Source organism: Centruroides sculpturatus, unplaced genomic scaffold (genome assembly GCF_000671375.1).
Source record: "Centruroides sculpturatus isolate CEXI.00-Female unplaced genomic scaffold, Cexi_2.0 scaffold1716, whole genome shotgun sequence".
NCBI classification, from domain to species: domain Eukaryota; kingdom Metazoa; phylum Arthropoda; class Arachnida; order Scorpiones; family Buthidae; genus Centruroides; species Centruroides sculpturatus.
Window position 1 is genome coordinate 117,944 of NW_019385870.1, and position 19,795 is coordinate 137,738.

The 19,795-nt window shown below is 29.7% G+C and overlaps 1 protein-coding gene across 1 annotated transcript in view; it reads right to left on the reverse strand.

Annotated features, from left to right (window-relative positions):
• The window catches only part of LOC111642655 (UPF0705 protein C11orf49 homolog), a gene marked incomplete at its 5' end in the record, with an annotated part of 28,896 nt that extends 15,347 nt beyond the window's left edge, over positions 1 to 13,549 (reverse strand). The window contains 6 exons of the mRNA XM_023389026.1: positions 4,222 to 4,331; positions 4,399 to 4,537; positions 4,614 to 4,699; positions 4,772 to 4,856; positions 4,936 to 5,066; positions 13,447 to 13,549. Of these exons, the coding sequence (XP_023244794.1) occupies positions 4,222 to 4,331; positions 4,399 to 4,537; positions 4,614 to 4,699; positions 4,772 to 4,856; positions 4,936 to 5,066; positions 13,447 to 13,549 (654 nt within the window). The remainder of the gene's footprint in view (positions 1 to 4,221; positions 4,332 to 4,398; positions 4,538 to 4,613; positions 4,700 to 4,771; positions 4,857 to 4,935; positions 5,067 to 13,446) is intronic.
• Between the last annotated feature and the right edge of the window lie 6,246 nt (positions 13,550 to 19,795).

The following is a 19,795-nucleotide window of genomic DNA, read 5'->3' on the forward strand; positions in this document are numbered from 1 at the left end:
TGAAATAATAATAATAACAATGTTTATTATTATTATAATTAAATGAATCATGGAATGTAATTTTGTGAAGTGTTAAACCAGATTAATTGTGAAACGAATTGGAATAACTAATGTAAATTATGATTGATATAAATATTGAAAAATCTCAAATATATTTCAGAAAGTATAAAGTTTTCTATATCATAAAGTATTTAAAAATAGCAAAATCTCCTAATAATCGCAAAAAAATTTCATAAAATACTTGAACTCTGAAATGACAATTTGTATTTGAACCAATTAAAAATAATAAACTTTATATATACTTAATAAATAAAGAATAAATAAATGTTAAAATTGAAGGGGCGAGTGGAAAATTGGTAAGTGACATTACATGGTAAGTGACAAACAGTAATAAATGTCGATAATATAGGTATATATATATATATATATAGGCCTATATATAATCGACATTTATTACTGTTTGTCAAAAATAAATAAATGAATATATATATATATTCATTTATTTATTTTTAAAACAATTTTATCACTATTTTACTCAAGTTATACTATTTGCCATTTGCATCACTTTTCCACTGAATCCCTGAATTGTCAACAGCAATACAGAATATAATAAAGTAAAAATCTACGTATAAAATTTTAATATCTTAAAAAGTTAGCCTAAAACTATGGAAAAAAAAACTATTTTCGTTATGAGAGTTGCTTCGATAATAATAATTACACAATTCTCGAGAGGTCTAACCAATCGATATTCTTAAAAGGAGCATTGAAAAGTAGTAATGAATTAACACGCAAACTCTAGTTGCTTCAGCAATTTTACTGTATGTCTGTGTAAGATAGAAAAAATGTTCAGTTAAAAATTATTTTCTTAAAGACTTTACAATTAAATCCTAATTTAAGAGGCGTCGTATACTGATTTGAATAAGAAAATACAAACATTTATCAAATTTTCATTCTTTTCGCCTAATTATTATGTAATTTATGAGAAAGAAAAATACTCTATGATGACTATCATCTTTAAAGACTTTGCTGTCATTATACGACAATCTGGTGGAACGTTAGGAGTGTATTGATTGGAGTCAATCATATTATAGAAATAGTATGGAAGTAGTTTGGTAAGAAATCTATATTAATATTTCATTGTTATTCTGTGTTTCTTTGGTAAAAAATAAGTACTACATGAATTTATGTTACAAAATCACGAAAGTATTTTCGGTAAAACATGAATAATTTTTAATTTAAAATTGTGTTCATATTATAGTATCTAATTTTACAAAAATTCAATACTCATCATTAATGTATTTTAAAAAATTAAATTAAATATTATAACTACAATATTGTTATAGTTTTAAGTTATAAAGTTGAAGGCTTTTTATTTAACACTTATCGCCAACGTTAATATCAACATATGAATGAAATAATTACTGTACTGTAACTTTCTAATAACAGATTTAATCTAGAATTTAATAAATAAAACCGTTTTTTTATTTATGCTAAGTTTTAATTATTAAACAACACACATTTTAAGTTCTGAAACATAGCTGAAAAATGTTTAAAAATATTAAAATTATTACTAATTTGTATGTTTTAAACAATAGTTAAGCAATGTTACACTTAGAGTAGTTGTCCAGCTGACAGGGACCAGGTGTCGGTTTTATTGGGATCTAAGTTCAAATATAACTCATAATATTTCATGAATAATATGAGTTGGATGGAACATCGCTAGCCATCCCCGTCCATAATGGATGTAACTGGTCGGCCATACAGATTTTATACGTTGGTGGATGCGCGCCCGCAGAAAATTTTCTGGGGGAGGCATGCTTGAAAACAAAAAAATACATTAATAAATTTTTATTTAAGTTTTGGAGGGTTTTCCCCACAAGTACGTTGTAGAATATACTATTGCATCAAAGTGGTCGAGGGTTTAGTTACATATTTCAATCAGTTTTATGATTATAATTTGTGTAATATTTTAAGTATTCCTTTACCCCCTATGTGTTGGTGTGTTGCGTTAACTAATCAGTCGTACTTATGACATTAGATTACCTTAATATTTAACTATATTTCGTATAAAATAATATATTTTTTATTTATAACATAATCATAATAATAATAACAAAATGTACTGTAGATTTCAATTATCGTAGATGAATGATGAAAACGAAAATACAACAAATTCTATTATCTTGCTAGAGAGTAATTTACTAAAATAAATAGTTCTGCAATTACTGTTAATCGAATAATATTGATGCAATCGAATAATATCGACTATAATTTCTATCTAAACGGATTTATCAAGATTACTCTAACTACATCAATATAGTCCAAATCGAATAAACTCTGAATATCACTACGGATTTGGATATAATCATTATAAATCAATATATAGAAAATGGATGCAAAGAAACTAGGTATTAAGAAATCGCTATAATTCCTACATTTATAAAGGCAAAGTTGATGAAAATTATACGATACATATCTTATTAAATGGAAATATGGTTGCATTCCTTAAAATTCAATGTAATTATCGTCATCATCTACTAACTTTCTCAAACGATCGAGAATCTTAATGTGGATGAATTGACACTTTCTGTGCGTCCTCAACCGAATCTGAGGTCATTAGCTTCGAATGACAGTTCTTGATTGTTTCCGGGCGGATTGTGGCATGACGTCTCTTCACCTATTCCACCATCTCTGCACAGCAACCACTGATTTCCAAACGTCATAGCGTGTAGCAATAAGCGCTGTCTCCCGAATATACAATCAGTCGGCCATCTTTTTTGCCTTTGCACGTGCAACTTATTTTGGTCACTCCCCACAAAAATGCAAGAATTACAAAATTCTATTGATTGTTATATAAATTTTATTATGATTACATTATTATTACAAAATTTATAGCAATTTCTCGATGTCTAGTCACTTTCCATCCGCCATTTATATAATTTAGAAATTTCAAATATGAGCATCATTGTATATGAACTAGGGATTGTATACCGGTTTACCGATTTACCGGTTAACCGATAAATTGACAAAAAAACATTCGGTAAACTTACCGGTAAATTCGGTAAATGAAAAATTCATACTAAAAATTTTTATGTAGAAAATATTGTGTTTATAGATATTTAAAAGGGCTAAAAGAACATTGAAATAAAAAAAAAAACAGATAAGTGTAAGCAACAATATACCTAATTATTAATTTTATGTGAGATATTTTTTGTTTAATTTTAATTTAAACTTTCTTGGGTTTGAGAGGCACTGTAAATTGTACAGAAAGCTCTAGTTAGCATATGTGATTTGCGCTCTGCAGTTTTTTGAGATTTTTAAAGGTTTAAAATTTTTACAATTGTTTTTCTTAAAGAGTAAGTAAATATATTTTTTTAATATTTAAAAATAATAATACGTAAATATTTCACGTAGTTTTTAAATTAATAGCAATTTTGAATACACCACATTATAACAGGACATTAATGCAACATTATCGTAAAATAACATTAAAATTTGTACATGAAATAAATTTTTTACTTCTAACAACTGTTTAAAATAATTAAATACGAATATTTATTACAAGATTCTAATATTATGCCTTAAGATTGTGCAAAATATGTATTATTCTATCACTATTTTCTTGGGGAATCCCCATTACTCTCACGAAAAGAACTTTCTTTAATTTTAGATTGTAGAACCAGGTGGAATAGCTTACTAAACATGCTGGAAAGATTTTTATTACTTAAGGATGCTGTTTGAAAAAGTCTGGAAACCTAACCTAACCTAATCTGGATTATTTTGTACAAAAATTAGATCAAAATTAGGAGATAAGACTTTAAATAATTTAACTTTCTTGAAAAGTTTGTTTTTAAAAAATGATAATCAATAAAAAGGTATTAGGTACTATATATTATTTCTGTTGTATTTTTATTTTTCTGTATTATTTTATTTCTGTTTCTAAAAGTTATTATTATAGTTTGTTTAGAATAACACTTTAATTTATATATTTTTTATACTCTATGTCTTTGAAATAAAAAATGTGAAATGGAAATCAAAATGACATATTTTTTATCACCTTAATTTTATTTTTCAGGAAAAAAATTTACCGGTAATTTACCGGTAAACCGGTATTTTAATTTTCATTTACCGAATTACCGGTAAATGAAAAAGTCAGTAAATTTACAATCCCTAATATGAACATATGTTAAGTATAGTTTCAATTAGTTAAAAATTACTAACCTACTAATTGAGTAATGTCTTCGTGAATTAATAAAGTTCTCTGGAATTCTTTAAAGCACTTAAAATTGGGGCATTCCATAAATTTATCTAGAATTTGTGAAGTGGGATAACTAAAATAAAATTTTAAAACATAACTCATTTGTTAATTAAAAAAATAAATCTGACAAAGAAACTCACAAAGACGTTTTCGGTTTATCCGTATTGAGATTTTCTTTTAATTTAGATAAAAATTTAACTGTATTGACTTCCTTAATTTCATCTTCTCTTAACAAAAATATTATATCTTCAAAAACTTCTTTTGCCATCTGAAGAAATTCTAAAAAAAATACAAAATTAATTAATTAAATCATATATTAAAATGGAAAAAAACTAAGAAGTAAACGTATACATACCTTCAAAACAAAATTGCAATTGAAAGCCATATAGAAACTCTTTAAATGGTAAATATTTTGGAGTAGAACCATTTCGTATAATAATCCTTAAAATCGAGTTACATTTCAATTAAATTTTTAACTAATATTTATATTTTTAATTATATTTATCAAATTACCTAACAGTTAATTGAACAATACTTTCTGGAAAATCAGGCCATAATAATTGAAGAACAGAATGGCAATCTTTTAAAGACAGACGTTCTGTAAATAAAGAAACACGTAAAATAAATAAATAAAATCATTTTCGAATTACACGTAACTTTTATTTAATGTCTATTACCTCCGTTATAGTGCATAGTTTTATACGTCCTCCAAAAACATTCAATGACACAAGCTCTATTATGAGGAGTTGCACTTATAAATTCATAATCACGAAACAGTACGTGACTTCCCTGCTGAACACTTCTAAAACTAAAAATTTATGCTTTTAAAAAATATGCTTCTACAGGAATTATTGAAAAAATAATTTATTATTTAAAGTAATAATCTTCTGTAATATATATATATATCTGTTTTTATCAGAACTGGCTATAACATTATTATTAAAGTGAATTATGAAATTTTAATAAAAGTTAAAGTTAAAAATAATATTAAGTGCAAAATTTGTATTATTTTTCATCACTGTAATCGGTTTAGGTTATACCATATATTTTTGGTATACGGTATAGGTTATACCATATACTTTTTTTCGTTACGTGATTGTAAAACCGATAAGAATTGTTTATTTTAAATGAACAAAAATAGATAAATACAGTGGATTCTCAGTGGATTAATTCGAACTCAGAGGGACGGCATTAAAGAGTTTGGATTAATAAGAGACATTTCTGGATAATACAGAACAAAACAAAAATCGAGCAATGAATTGCTTAACTTTTCCGACAACATTTGATGGCGTCATCTGTCATTATATTTTATGTTTAAAAAAATTATGTGTTTAATTATTATAAAATGGCAAAAAGCTTAATTTTTAGAGTAAGGATGGATTTTATAAAAAAAATCGTAAATGCTAATAACGAGTAAAATCGTCATTTAAGTCACACCCTACTACTGGAGATACACACGATCACCTTTATCTCTCCATCCCCCTCAATCTTTAATCACCAAAATTTAATAGCAATCCCCTATCAACAAAACAAAACTCCCTGCAAAATTCAGAAATTTTCGGCAAAAAGCACAGAAGATATTAAGCTTGAAAGAGGGTGAGCAAAATCGTGCTCTCCCACACACTATAGCATCCATACATACAGAAACAAACCCAAATTATTTTGCATTTTTCGACGTTTCAATGTCCTGAGTCCAAAAATGTAAAAATCTTGGGGGGTCATTTTTTGACCGATCGTCATACTTTCCCTCTGTTTTATATAACAGCCGGAAAAATAATTAATTTTAACAAGACATTAACACCACATGGCAAGAAGAATGATATTTAATGAATTAGAAATACAAAAAATAGGCTCTGTATCACGAGAAGCAACACCGCAAGCATAAATCATCGTGCTCTAAGTGACTTAAAATGTTTTTAATTTATTAATTTATTTTTAAATTCGATCTTTAAATTTCAAAAATGGGAAGAAGACGTTAAAGTAGTAACATACGCTCTTGATTCAAATAAACAGGAGACAGCAAAATCGACTTCGAATTACTGATTTTTCATTGATTTAAATAAGAATCAAAATGGGAATTAGTGTCCAATTCTAATTATACGAGTTCTAATTAACGAGAATCTATTATATTATATTTTATTTCGGTACCAAGCTAATTATAAGTATTATGATTCCCTAATACTTTTAATTGACACATCATTCATAATACACTAATAACGCTAGATTTCCTAGCAGATAATGCTTTTATTATGTGGAAGTGGCAATGGCATTAATATCTGCGACTGCCGGCCGGTAGTCGCAGATATTAATGTCATTGCCACTTCCACCACTCGTCATCAGTCGTTAAATGATTCTTAGTATATCATAATTGGATTGAAATAGTAGAATGAAGCAAAACAACACGTGGACGATCCGTCAAGTGTCTACCAGGAGGACTTTTATGGGAACTGGTCCCTTTTTAGGAGTAAAACACTCGAGGAAAAGTCGAAAAACTCCACGTGTGTGGTGCGAACCCACGACCAACTACCAGTGTTTATGATGTGTATGTCATAAACACTTTTATCCATTAATTCCTATTGACCATTTGGATTATATTTCGACTCAGAGCTTTTTTCACGTACATTTTCATTTTTATTGTCCCATTTATTTGTCTTCTTTTAAAAATAGAGGAAATATAATACTGTATAATACAAAATACACAATTTTTGATTTTAAATGTTAAGTAATATGGGAATTTTCGGTCTATAAATAAAATGGTTTTAGATAAATTACCTTTGAATAAGAATGAAGTTTAAAATTTAATAAAAATCAGCAAATTGGCAATTTTTCAAGCTTTAGACAGAAAACAGTACGAAAATTACAAAATATAAAATTATTTAATAAATATAATCACCGAAATCGAATCAATATAAAAAACAAAAACAGAAAAATATTTTCAGATCTGTTCCTGATTTCGTTTTCAATGAAATAGCAAATGCATGTAAACAGAATATAAATGTCAAAATAATCAAACAAAACTGCAGAACATTCGAACAAGACGATGCTTATATAAGGCAATTCAGAGCACCTAGTAACATCGAAGATAAAATCAAAAGTTTAAAGCATATTACTAAAATACATGTGAGAATTTCAAAAAATATAAAAGCATTTCTTATAGCTTTAATGATGTAAACATCGCTTCAGAATTTTAAATAGAAACATATATTACCGTTTAAAATTCTAAGCTTGCTCGCCTAACTACAAAACAAATTTAGTTTTGTGTCCGACTTCGACGGTTATTTAGTATAAGAAAACGAAATTTTGCACACTTCCTGATTTAGACGGATGAATAACTGTCTTTAGTCAAAAATGGAAAATTCGATTAGGAGTGGAAAAATAAGTCTCCAGTGCGATATTTACGGTATACGCTCACAAAGTTGCAAACTCCACCGATTTCTTGAAATACTATAAGAGATTTATTGTCTGTCGGATCCAGTTCAAATTTTATAAACGGCTTTGGAATAGAATATCTGTATTTCTTTATAGAGAATTTGTCAGAAATATCTATTTTCGAAAGTATTTTCGGTCATGCCGTTTTATGTCGGTTTAAGAGGATATGGAGTTCAATTCTGTGATCCAAACTGCACCATATACTGTACGCGGAAAAAGACTATACGAAAATAAAATGGTACCATTGTAATAAAATACTACCATTTTACATTAACTGATCTTTGAAAGAAGAAATGTACTGATAACCCAAGACCGATATATTCTAATAATCAAACGATAATGCCATATGGTAATCATATGATTCTTCTCTATCGAACCATATTTCTAATTTAATATAAACAGATGCATTCTATGTTATATTAAAAAAAAGAAAGGCTACTCGGAGGTGTTATATTATCTAGATGTTATAGCGTTACAATTATGCGCTTTTTTGTGACGAATACATCAGTAATAACGTTTGCAACATTATGAGTTGTATGTGTTTGAAATTTGGGATCTATTGTAGTCTTCAAGTTGTACACAAGTGTGGAACAGAAATTATTTACAAATAATCTTGTGAATACAAGTTTATTAACATGAATTTTCTACTGTAAAAATAATTGATATCTGAAAAAATACAGTTCACGATGTTAACTAGATTCTTTACAGTATTAGTAATACTGTAGATATTTGTATAATTTATTTCATAATATACGTTAGATAATGTTCATATAGCAATGTTCATGTATTTAAAGCATGGTTTGATATTAATAAATCAATTATTTTAAAAATTTTGTTTCTTTGTTTTAGAATAAAGTGTACTTTTTATTGAATAAATCATAACGAAGTATTTTATCTAAGTTACAATTGATATATAAATACACTGTTATATAGGGGAGATCGGGGCAAGATCGGCATGTTAAGCTTTACTTAAATTTTGTGTAATACTGTAAATACTGCTGTAAACTGAAAAAAAAGCTTTGCATATTGTCTATTGGAATGTTACCTTACTATAGAACTGGTTAAAATCAGTTTGGAAATAAAAATAATTAAAATAATTACAACTTTACAAGAAGAGAGAAATTGACGAAGTTGCCCCGGGTATAGGGGCAAGATCGGCAACTTCTCTCTTTTTGTAAAGTTGTAATTATTTTAATTATTTTTATTAAAGTTGCCCCTGGTATAGGGGCAACAGTAATGGGGCAAGATAGGCACGTATATAAAATTATGTTATTAACAATGTATAAGTTGGAATTCACTATTAAAACAAAGAAATACAAATCCAACACCCATTTAATATTATTACAACGAAATGCAAGTTCAAAGACATATATACATGAATAACAAATGCAAACATGTTTTCATTTATCATCTGTTTGATTTTTATCCTTTGCTTCTAATGTGGCTTTATGTTGCCGATCTTACCCCGCTAGTCATGATTTCGAAACATTAAGTACAACCCTGAGAACAGAATGCCAAGCCACGATCTGACCACGTGAATAAGTTGAAGTTACATCCTTCTAACAGGAAAAGTAACTTTCGTTATCATGGAATTATAACAAAACCTGCCAATTCAATATAAATGGAAAAAAAATATTATATGGAATTCAACGAAAATGAAAATTTGCTTGATAATTCAACTACGCTTGTTGGAGAACAATAAAAACACTACATTCAACAAACCACCAATAAAACTCAACCGCCTAACCTATAACCAAAGTCTCCTTTTAATTTGTTTTTTAAAAAAAGCGCTTGACAAACTTGCCCCGCATGCCGAAGTTGCCCCGATCTCCCCTATTCTAAATATAAAATTATCGAAATAACTTTATAGATGGAAACATGTTAGCCCACTCAATCTTTAGCCACAAGTGGCCGAGTAGTTGATAAAACCACCGAACATTAGTACTAGTAGTTGGTCGTGGGTTCGCGCCTCGTCAACCATATGGAGTTTTCTGGGTTTTCTTCACCTTTGTAACATTTAAATAGGGGCCAGGTTCCCATTGAAAGTCTTTCTAAGAGGCACCCCCTCGACAGATAGCCTACTTGTCGCGTTATACAGACTAACAAACTCAGAAAATAGTTTTGTTTATATTAAGTAATAATTATGCTTGCCTTCCTTATACTAACCCATACCCTCAATCTCACCCAAAAATATAACAGAAGCAGAATACAGCGTAAGAAATTTATATTATTTCCGATTAAACACATTCGTTTCAACAGAATTCTTAACAAAGTACTGTATAAAATATTGTTTTAATTATTTATTATTTCTTTTGCTTCGAATAAATATAAAGTCCATTAGCACAATAGTATGAATGATTAAATAAATTAATTGATAAGATCTTGGCGATTATCTTGTAAAAGTAAAACTTTCAATGATATAGATACCTTAATTAAGAATATTTCACTAGTAGATCTCGCTGATCTGAACTAATTGGGACCCGAATCTGTTCGTATTAGTCAGTGTTTCGGATTACCTAAAACTTCTTTTTTCTGATGAGTTCTTTTATGTTAATATGGGATTTATAGATACGCTGTAATTGGACTTACCGTTGTATTACGTCAGAAAGACTGACACAAGTAAGTTTTTGAAGACTTGATTCACATTTGTAGGGGTTTTAACCTCTTTTCTTGAGTAAGTGTGTAGGAAGAAGGCAAGACACTAGCATTCATTTTCTGTTCCTATAACAAATTTTTAATTTATTTTGAGGGTTTTTACATAACACGTATTGTGAAAGTTGTAAGATAAGCAGCGACACCATGTATTTTTTCCGAAGAAAGAAACAACGATTTAGATGTTTTTTAGCAAGATTGATAGGTCTACTGATTGATTTTCGGTCTACTGTATCCATTTAATACTGTAATTATAATAAAGTCTATTAAAATTCGAGCAAACTTTTGCAAAAAACTCCCCATTTCATGAACATAGACACGAATTTGTATCTAATTTTTAGTTCAAAAAGCTTTTCAGAAACGATAAAAATGATCAGAAACCTAAATTATGTAAACGAATTGAACGAAATAACACACAAAATTAATTTAATAATTAATTCATCGCTTATAAATTTTCATTAATAATAATACATATTCGAATTAAATAAAATGTAATTAATAATTTATAATTTGAAATTGCAATAATCTAAATTATTAACTTATTTTTAGTAGTACTGTTAATATTTTAACATTTTACTATTGTAGCATGAGGTTGGAAACCTGAAAAACTCCATGTAGCCAGCTTGTTGGTTAGGCGAAAACCCGCCACCAATTGGACCAATTGATGTTCAGTGGTTTTATCCACTCGGCTACTGGTAGAATATACAATGATTGAGATGAGAGCGTAAATAGAGAACGAAACACGATTTCGTTAATTGAAATTTATACAGATTTATGTAAAATAAAACAAATAAATGATTAGATTGTATACATACGATTACAATGAATAAACATAGAAAAAACAAAATAGGTAGCGATGAATAGTCGAAGTAGCAGAAAAACGAAAATCGAATACCAAAACAGGTTGAGAAAAGAAAAATAGAAAAATTCATCGTGTTTCATTATAGTGACAACTATATAAATTCTTAATGTAAAAGAGAATAGAAAAAGAATCACATCAATGAATGTGTGATTATATCAATGAACATGTGACAACAGTTATCATGTTCAGGTATACAAAGTTTTCTTCTTCTTTTTCGCTTTTTTCCCATGTTTGTATGGGGTCACCGTTTCCATCTCTGATCTGTTTTCGCCACATCTTTCTGTCCGGGACGTCCTGTTTCCTTCACCCCTCTCTACTAAATCTTCTGCTACTTTGTCTCTCCATCTCAGCTTCGGTTTTCCTCAATTCATCCTCCCGTCACCTCCAACTTCCCAACTCCTTTGCAACATAATCCTCGCCTCTTCTCTCCACATGTCCAAACCAACTTAATCTATCTTCCTGCATTTTCATACTTATAGGACCCATCTTGACCATTCCTCCGATGTAATCATTCCTAATTCTGTCCTTTCTCACCATACCGCACATCCATCTCGGCATTTTTATTTTCACCATTTCCTTCTTCTTTCCTAGGCGCTTGTAATTGCCCACTTCTCAGCACTGTATCATTGCAGCTTTTACCAGAAGTGGGCAATTACAAGCTTTGTATAATCTTCCTTTCATTTTGCCGATTATTTGCGTATAGTAGAGCAGGGGTCCTTTTTGTTACTAAGAGCGCAATAAAAATTTTAAAAACCATCCATGGAGTATTTGTTTAATTTTTTAAGAAAAATCACAATGTTGTAATTAATAAACAAAATAATTATGTTTTGAAATACGGATATTATATTTATACAAAATAAAGATTACACTGGGCATGTAATAACTAAAAAATGAAAATTAAAAATACGTACACAGGCCTAATACAAAATTAAATTAAATTAAATTACAAATACAAAGATGACTATATTTGCGTTTGCGTGACTGTGGTTTTAGTGAGCGCACCTGAGATGTGCCACGTGTGCCGCGTTGCCGAACCCTGTTGTAGAGCACACCCCAATAATTTTTCTTCAGCTCAGCCATCACTCTAAACTCTATGTTCAACTTCTGTACTCATTGCTCCATTGTTCGCCATATATGATCCATCATTTGGAAACAGTTAGTAACTTTTCATCCTGGAGTTTTATATAACTCTCCTCCCCTCTACTCTTTGCGCTTCTGATATTCATGCCTCTCTCTTCCAGCGCTTTCCTTCGTTCTTCAAGCTTATTTTTTACCTTCTCTGGGGATATTTCTCAAAGCACAATGTTGTCTGCAAATAGAATATTCCATGGTGCCTTGCTCTTCAATTTCCCACCAACACATTCATCACTAAATCGAACAAAAACAAACTGATAGCTGAGTTCTGGGGCAATCCAACTCTTACAGAGAATTTCTTTGTCAACACTACGCCGTTCTTTACTTGGGTCACTGTTCCCTTAAACACTTCATTTACAAGTCTTATATATTCTTCTGGTATTCCGTTTACCCTCATATACTTCAATCCTTCTTTTCTAGGCATCTAGTCGTACGCCTTCTCAAGGTCTATGAAACCAAACTGTTTCTCACATATAGCTTAAGCCTTCCTTCCACAATTTTCTCCCTGATCTTCATTGAGTGCGACATCAATTTAATTCACTTATAATTTCCAAATTCCTACACATCTCCTTTTCCTTTACAAATTGGCACCAAAATATTTTAACTTCACTCATTTGGTGTCCTATCTTGCTGCCATAGCTTTTTTATAAGATCCCATAAAATACCAACATCCTCTTTACCCAAACATTTCATACAAAGGCTGTCTAAAAACTTGTATGTCTGAACTATTCTGCACTGGACTATTTCACATGTACTTTTGTAATATTTATTTCATTTATTACACTAGATTATAATTTCAAAGTTCTAAATTATCAGTGAGGAATTTTTGTATACATTATATTACAAACCCATATTGCGTAACGGCTTAAGACATAGACAACTTAGAGAGGAATGTTTTAAATTTTGTCAAATTTAATTTATTTAAAATATAATTATTACAGTTTTGGATTAAATATTTAAAAACTTACAGATATAAATGCCAAAATAAACTACTATAAAAACACTTTATAAACCTCTTATTATATTATTAAATAGTCATTTTTCATTTCTTTAAAATTTACTTTAATATATTTAATAAAATTCGAATGAATATAATAAATTCATTACTTACTATTCGCGAAAAAACTTTACATGTTTAATTTTACTATTTTCTTGTCTTAATGATAATAATTGACTAATAGCATCTTCAAAGTACACATGCAAATGATATTCCTCTGTAAAAATAAAATTTAAATTAAAAAAATGCTGAATAACAAAATGTAATTAAAATTTCAATACTTAATTAAATTTCTTAATTCCAAATCTCTTTTCTTAATTCTTAAGTTTAAAATATAATTAAATTCTGTTTTCCAAATTTTTAATTATTGTTTGAAATATATATATATATATATACATATACAGTAATAATTATTAACAATACAATTGTTCGGGAAATGAAATACATTGGCAAAAAGTCAGAAAATGTCAGAAATTCGAAAAAATATTCAAATAACTTGATTTATGACTGAGAAATATATAATTGGTATAAAAAAATACACAAAAAAATTCCTGTTGTCAGTGCTAGATTTCCCTTTAGGCAAGTGAGGCACATGCTTCACTAGTGCCTAGAATTTCAGGGCACCCCGAGTCTTTGGGGCCCCCAAAATTCTACAGAAATAAAACAATTTTACCATTGCAATTGTATATCATAATTTATAAACAATTCTATAGCTACAGTTAGACGTAGTTAATTTATAATGTAAAATCATATAGAAAAGCCCAGTCTTCTGTTCGTAGAAGCTCCAGAATCTGATGCTTCTAGGAACAGAAGACAGAAGAATAAGAACTTTTTCTTATTTAAAAAAATAATTTTAACGAGTAGTAGATGTGAAATCGGGCTTGATTGAATTTACTTAAGTATATAACTCGCAAAGCAGCTGTTGTTTAGTCTATTAGTAACAAATATCTATTATAATCAGATAGACGTTACAATCAGGTAATAGATGTTACGTGCAAGTTGCGTTATCAATCATGTTGTCTGCTACTGTAAACACGCACATAGAACATCAGTGGGAGATAACTCTACACACGATAGTTCCAATTCATTTGCTGTTAACACTAACATCTAAGTAGTAATGTAACTAATTCAGAAGAGACTGATTATGATACTAACACGTATATACATTGTGTTTCCAGAATATATTTTGGCTGTAGACAGTGGCGCGTTATCCTATGGGCAAAAAGGGCAATTGCCTGGAGCCCCTACCAACCAGAGGGCACAGAACCCTCCAAAAGTCAAGAAAATGGGAATTTCCCCCAAAAAAATTTTCTCTGAAGAAAAATGCCTAAAGTCGACACTGTACTGAGGCCCCTAATTCAAATTTTCCCGGGCCCAAAGAAGTTTTTAATCGAATCACGAAATTTAATGAAATACTAACTTGTAAACAGTGAAAACACATTCAGTGATAATCTTTAAAAGCATTTCATCAATATAAATTCTTTCACGAGAAATATCCCAGAAAATTCATTTTGAGATGTAAAAAGATCATTGATATTATAGGCATTGTAGTTCCAGTAATCATATCTTTTTGTAAGATATTAATAAAGTAAGAATCAGCAAAGTGTTCATAAATTAAGGAAGGAAACACTCCAATAAAAATAAAAATAAGAAAACACAACCACTGTAAGCGTTATTTTCCAGATTTCGTTTTCCTACAATTCCATAAAATTTTGACAATTCCTTATATCAGAATTGTGTTTGCTTAACTGCAAAGTGTATGCGTTTGCTTAACTTTCTATTCCCGTGAATGGTTTCATTCACGGGAATAGAAAAACAAACTGTAAAAAAAAAAATAGTTTTATAAATAACACTGTCCTAATTTCAAAACGGAAACGAAACTAAATTATTCGTGACAAGGGGAAAAAATTTCAAACTTAAAATAAATGTTATAAAATTAATCGTAGACATTACGCAAGTGATGAAAAATAGAGAATTATTTTTGTAACAACCGAATAGTTGATCAATTATAGTTATTTGTTATAATGCTAATTGTTATTAATAAATTTTAAACTCACTGTTTGTAATTATAAATTTAATTGCCATAATTTCCAAAGTAAATATTGTGCATACTTAATTGTATGATATACGGCAGTGTATAACGAATTGCACTGCGAATTCAACTTAACTGACGTGTAATTTACACGATTAAAGTCAGTCAAAGTTCAAAACACACAAAATAACTTACCGTACTTTAAATTTAAATTTACATATATACAAAATAATTTATTTTATTTTCATAAAAATGGTTAAAATTTTCGAAAGATCTTTGAAATTCTGACTCTCAAGAATCTTGAGATTATCTTGAGGTTAGTGGTTTCTATAAGTCAATAATTCCTATAATTTTAACATTAAGAAAAACGTACAAATGTTGCATTTATAAAAAAAAAATATTGAATTGTAATGTGTGTTTGCGTACGTAAATTACATATATACACAAATGTCGACAATTGAAAAATTATTTGTACAGTAAATATTTATAAACAATCTTTTAAAGCAGACACTAGCTATTTCAAAAACTTAAAATTACTAAAATTTTTTTGCATACAAATTTACATACAAACGCTTTTAGAAATATTTAGTTGTAAATAATATCTAACTGTGGAATTTTCTACAATTCTGAGTTTTATTTTGTTACATCCCGTGATTTAAACACCTGAATCATTTATCACTAATCCACACATTGTGCATATTATCACTGAAAAACTCCGTGATTTGATATGGCAAATATATCACGTTCTTCACACTATAAGAATCTTGAGTCATAATTTTTTTAAACCTTTCTGATCCACTAAAAGATTTTCTACACATTAGAACTTCATAAGGAATAAAACAGTTTAATTGAGAAAGGTATTGGAAAATATTTTCTTTATTAGTATATTTTTTTGGTGTAAAACATTAGGACGATGCAATTCTGTAGAAAGCTATTTTGAAAAAAAACCAGCAACGAGTTGCTTAACTTCCCGGCGACATTTGGTGGCGCCATCTGTTATCATATTTTTATTAAAAACTTTTTATATTTTTAACTATTATAAAATGGAAAATAGCTTAATTCTGAGGGTAAAGATGGGATTTATAAATAATTGTAAATGCCAATAACGAGTAAAATCGTCATTAAGTCAGACCATACTGGAGATATATACGACCCCCATTATCTCCACACCTACACGACCTTTTATCACCAAAATGTAATAGTATCAATGCTCCTAATATACAAATCTCCTTGCAAATTTTCAGAAATTTTCGACAAAAAGCATAGGAATTATTAAGCTTCAAAGATGGTGAATAAAATCGTCCCACATACACACACGCACATTAACATTCATACATACGGAAAAACCCCGAATTTATTTGCATTTCTCGACGTTTCAGGATCCCGAGTAAAAAAAAATGTAAAAAGCTTGTGGGAGCATTTTTTTGACCGATCGCTATACTTTCCCTCTGTTATATATAACAGCCGGAAAAATAAAAATCAACATTTTTAAAAAAACATGTCGTATTTATTTATATTTTTTATTTACAAATATCCTGGTTTAACGTCTCTCTATATTCAATATACGATTACATTAATTTTCTAAATACTAAGTTACATAAACTTGGAAAAATTACAAAAAAATCCTAGGAACGAACTTTAAAAATGTCCTCTTTCCTTTTAGTTTCTTCGAAGTTTCTCTAAGTTTATACGTATTGTCCTGACAATTAATTTTATTTTACTAAGTTATATAATAATTAATAATTTTATCTTTTTAGGTCATATACTGTGTAGGTATTATTACATAATGTTATAAGCCATTGACTACGTCACAACGATATCATGGTTACGCCATTAAGAAATATAATCGTTGGTATAATGTACAGGATGACATTAGTAATAATATCATCGGAGTTGCACTGTTATAGCTAATCCTTTACGAGAGTAAAGGCTAGAGTCAATGATCACAAGTCTAATATTTGTGCGTGAATTTCATTCCCAAACGTGTCATTTTCAAAAATATCTTATATATTCTCTTTTTAAAAATATACTTCCTAATTAGAAAAGTTTAAATTACAAAATTCGAATTAAATTTTTTAATACTCTGCCTGCGAGACTAAGCCCATCCACTCGATTCAACCAGACCCATCTCCACATATGCATAAATAAGGTTCAATCTGGCCCATCTTCGAACAGCTAGATGGCAAGGAACAAGTCCGTCTTATCTAGGCTGGAATACTCAAATATTCTTCGATATCATTAGATAATTTGATACCAAGTCATGTCAGCTGCTTCTAATATAATAAAAAATTACCAGAAAAGAAGTACAGTTGATTCTGTAATCAAATGTACTGAATTAATTTATGAAATTGGTTTACGTGAAAATAGAACATACTACGGTAATATGTTAACACGGTAAATACAGATAGAAACGTATTATTTCTCATATTTAAAATGTGCCATTATTATTATTAGCAATAAAAAATCGTCGTAGATTGTTATATCAAACACCTACACACCTGAGATGGCGCTAATTTTGCTGTAGTCCTATTGTTTTGACCATACTTCCTATCCGGTGCTGTCCATTAACTATTAACATACATGGTATCATTTCGACACCAGATACTTAAAGCATGTGTTATAGTCAGTAAATCTTACTATTCTACTACGTTTCTCATTCATTTACATGGCGTCCTCTTTACAGAGGGTTGCAGTTGATGGACAGTTCTTCTCCACTCTTCACGGTTGTAGGCTTATCCCAAGCTTGAGCCAGTCCATTTTTTGATGTTATCTTGTCACGTTAGCCTAGGTCTTCCCTTTCTCCGTCTGCCCTCCACTATGCCTTGAACTGCAATTTTCATCAGTTCCCCTGATAATCCCCTTATTATACGCCCAACATAAGCTGTTTTTCTTCTCTGGATGCTGACCATCAGGTTTCTTTCCATTCCAAATCTACTCATAACCTCCTCATTGGTTATTGTATCTATTCAACTAATTCCTTCTATTCTTCCAAGACACCACATCTCAAAGGAATTTATCCTGTTAACTGTATCTTGGTTTATTGTCAGAGCCGGCCCTACCATAGGGCGAACGGAGCAGCCGCTCCAAGCGCTAAGTCCTAGGGGGCGCCTCAGTGGTAAAGAAAAATTAAAGAGTATAAATTAAGGGCAACCAAGGGGGCGCCATAATAGAATCTCGCTCCATCTTAAAACTTGCCTCGGGCCGGCACTGTTTATTGTCCATGACTCGCATTCGTATGTAGCCACACTTCAAATCATTGTCTTAAGTACTTTTTGTTTCAATTTTTTTGCATATATTTCTATCTCTTAATACTGAAGATATTTGTGCGAAAGCAGCTTTGACCTTTCTTATTCTGTTTTTAATTTCATAATTACATCTGTTATCCAACTTCCTAGGTACTCAAACATGTTTACCTTTGTCCGTCCAACATAATCTGTAGATCGTTGTTTCCTTCTCTTGAGATTATCATAACTTTCGTTTTGTTCACGTTTATTTTCATTTTGTTTCTTGTTTTTCTGTTTCATGTCTAATCAAGCCGATATTCGTGACGAAGAACATTCGCACTAGTGAAAAAGTGAGAATAAACTATATAGGTCCTATTACTAGTTTGCATATCATTAGCATATATTATTTTATCTAGCTAATGAACTGGCGGTTTATAGTGTGTGTTGGTATGAAAACAACTTCCTTTCAGTAGTTTCTAGCAGTAAATTTTTTACGTTTTCCATTCTGTGGGTACTAAAGAGCCCTTTCTTCGGGCCCATTGTGGATTTGGTCAGGCGCACAATGGAGAAGCCGGGTGGTGAAGGACAGACCACACAAAAATAACTCTTGGGATTTTCGACTCACGCGAATTCGATCCCAGGTTTTTCAGCCAAGTGATAACATGTTTTATTGTAATACTAAAAATAACTTATTATTATTCTACTATAAAGGGAGTATTTATACATAATTAACATTCTTCTTAATTCGATAATTTGTTACAAGTACGGAAAAATGAAGCTAAGACACATTATTTTTCACTCTTTTTAAATTTTTTTTAAAAATGAATTCATAGTATGCACATTGTATCTGATAAAAGTTTCTTTTTTAAATAAAACAAAATGTAAATTATTCATCAAGTTTTATTTAATTGAAGTTTCATAATTAAAAAAAAAAAAACTCATTACAGTAGAACCTCGTAAACTCGGCCTAATGTGGACCGAAGGGTGGCCGAGTTTGTGAAAATGCTGGGTTATCGGGAATGGAGTTAAAAAAATAAGTACGAGTGTTTCCTCAGAAAATACTGTACTGTACTTGTATGTATTGTTTACTTGAGAATATAACAGAGAATAAACTGCCCAAATACCCCTAAACAAAGGAAAAGTACGTCCTTTATGAAGGCATAGAGCCTTTACTACATGAAAATGAAAATTAATGAATACACTGTGT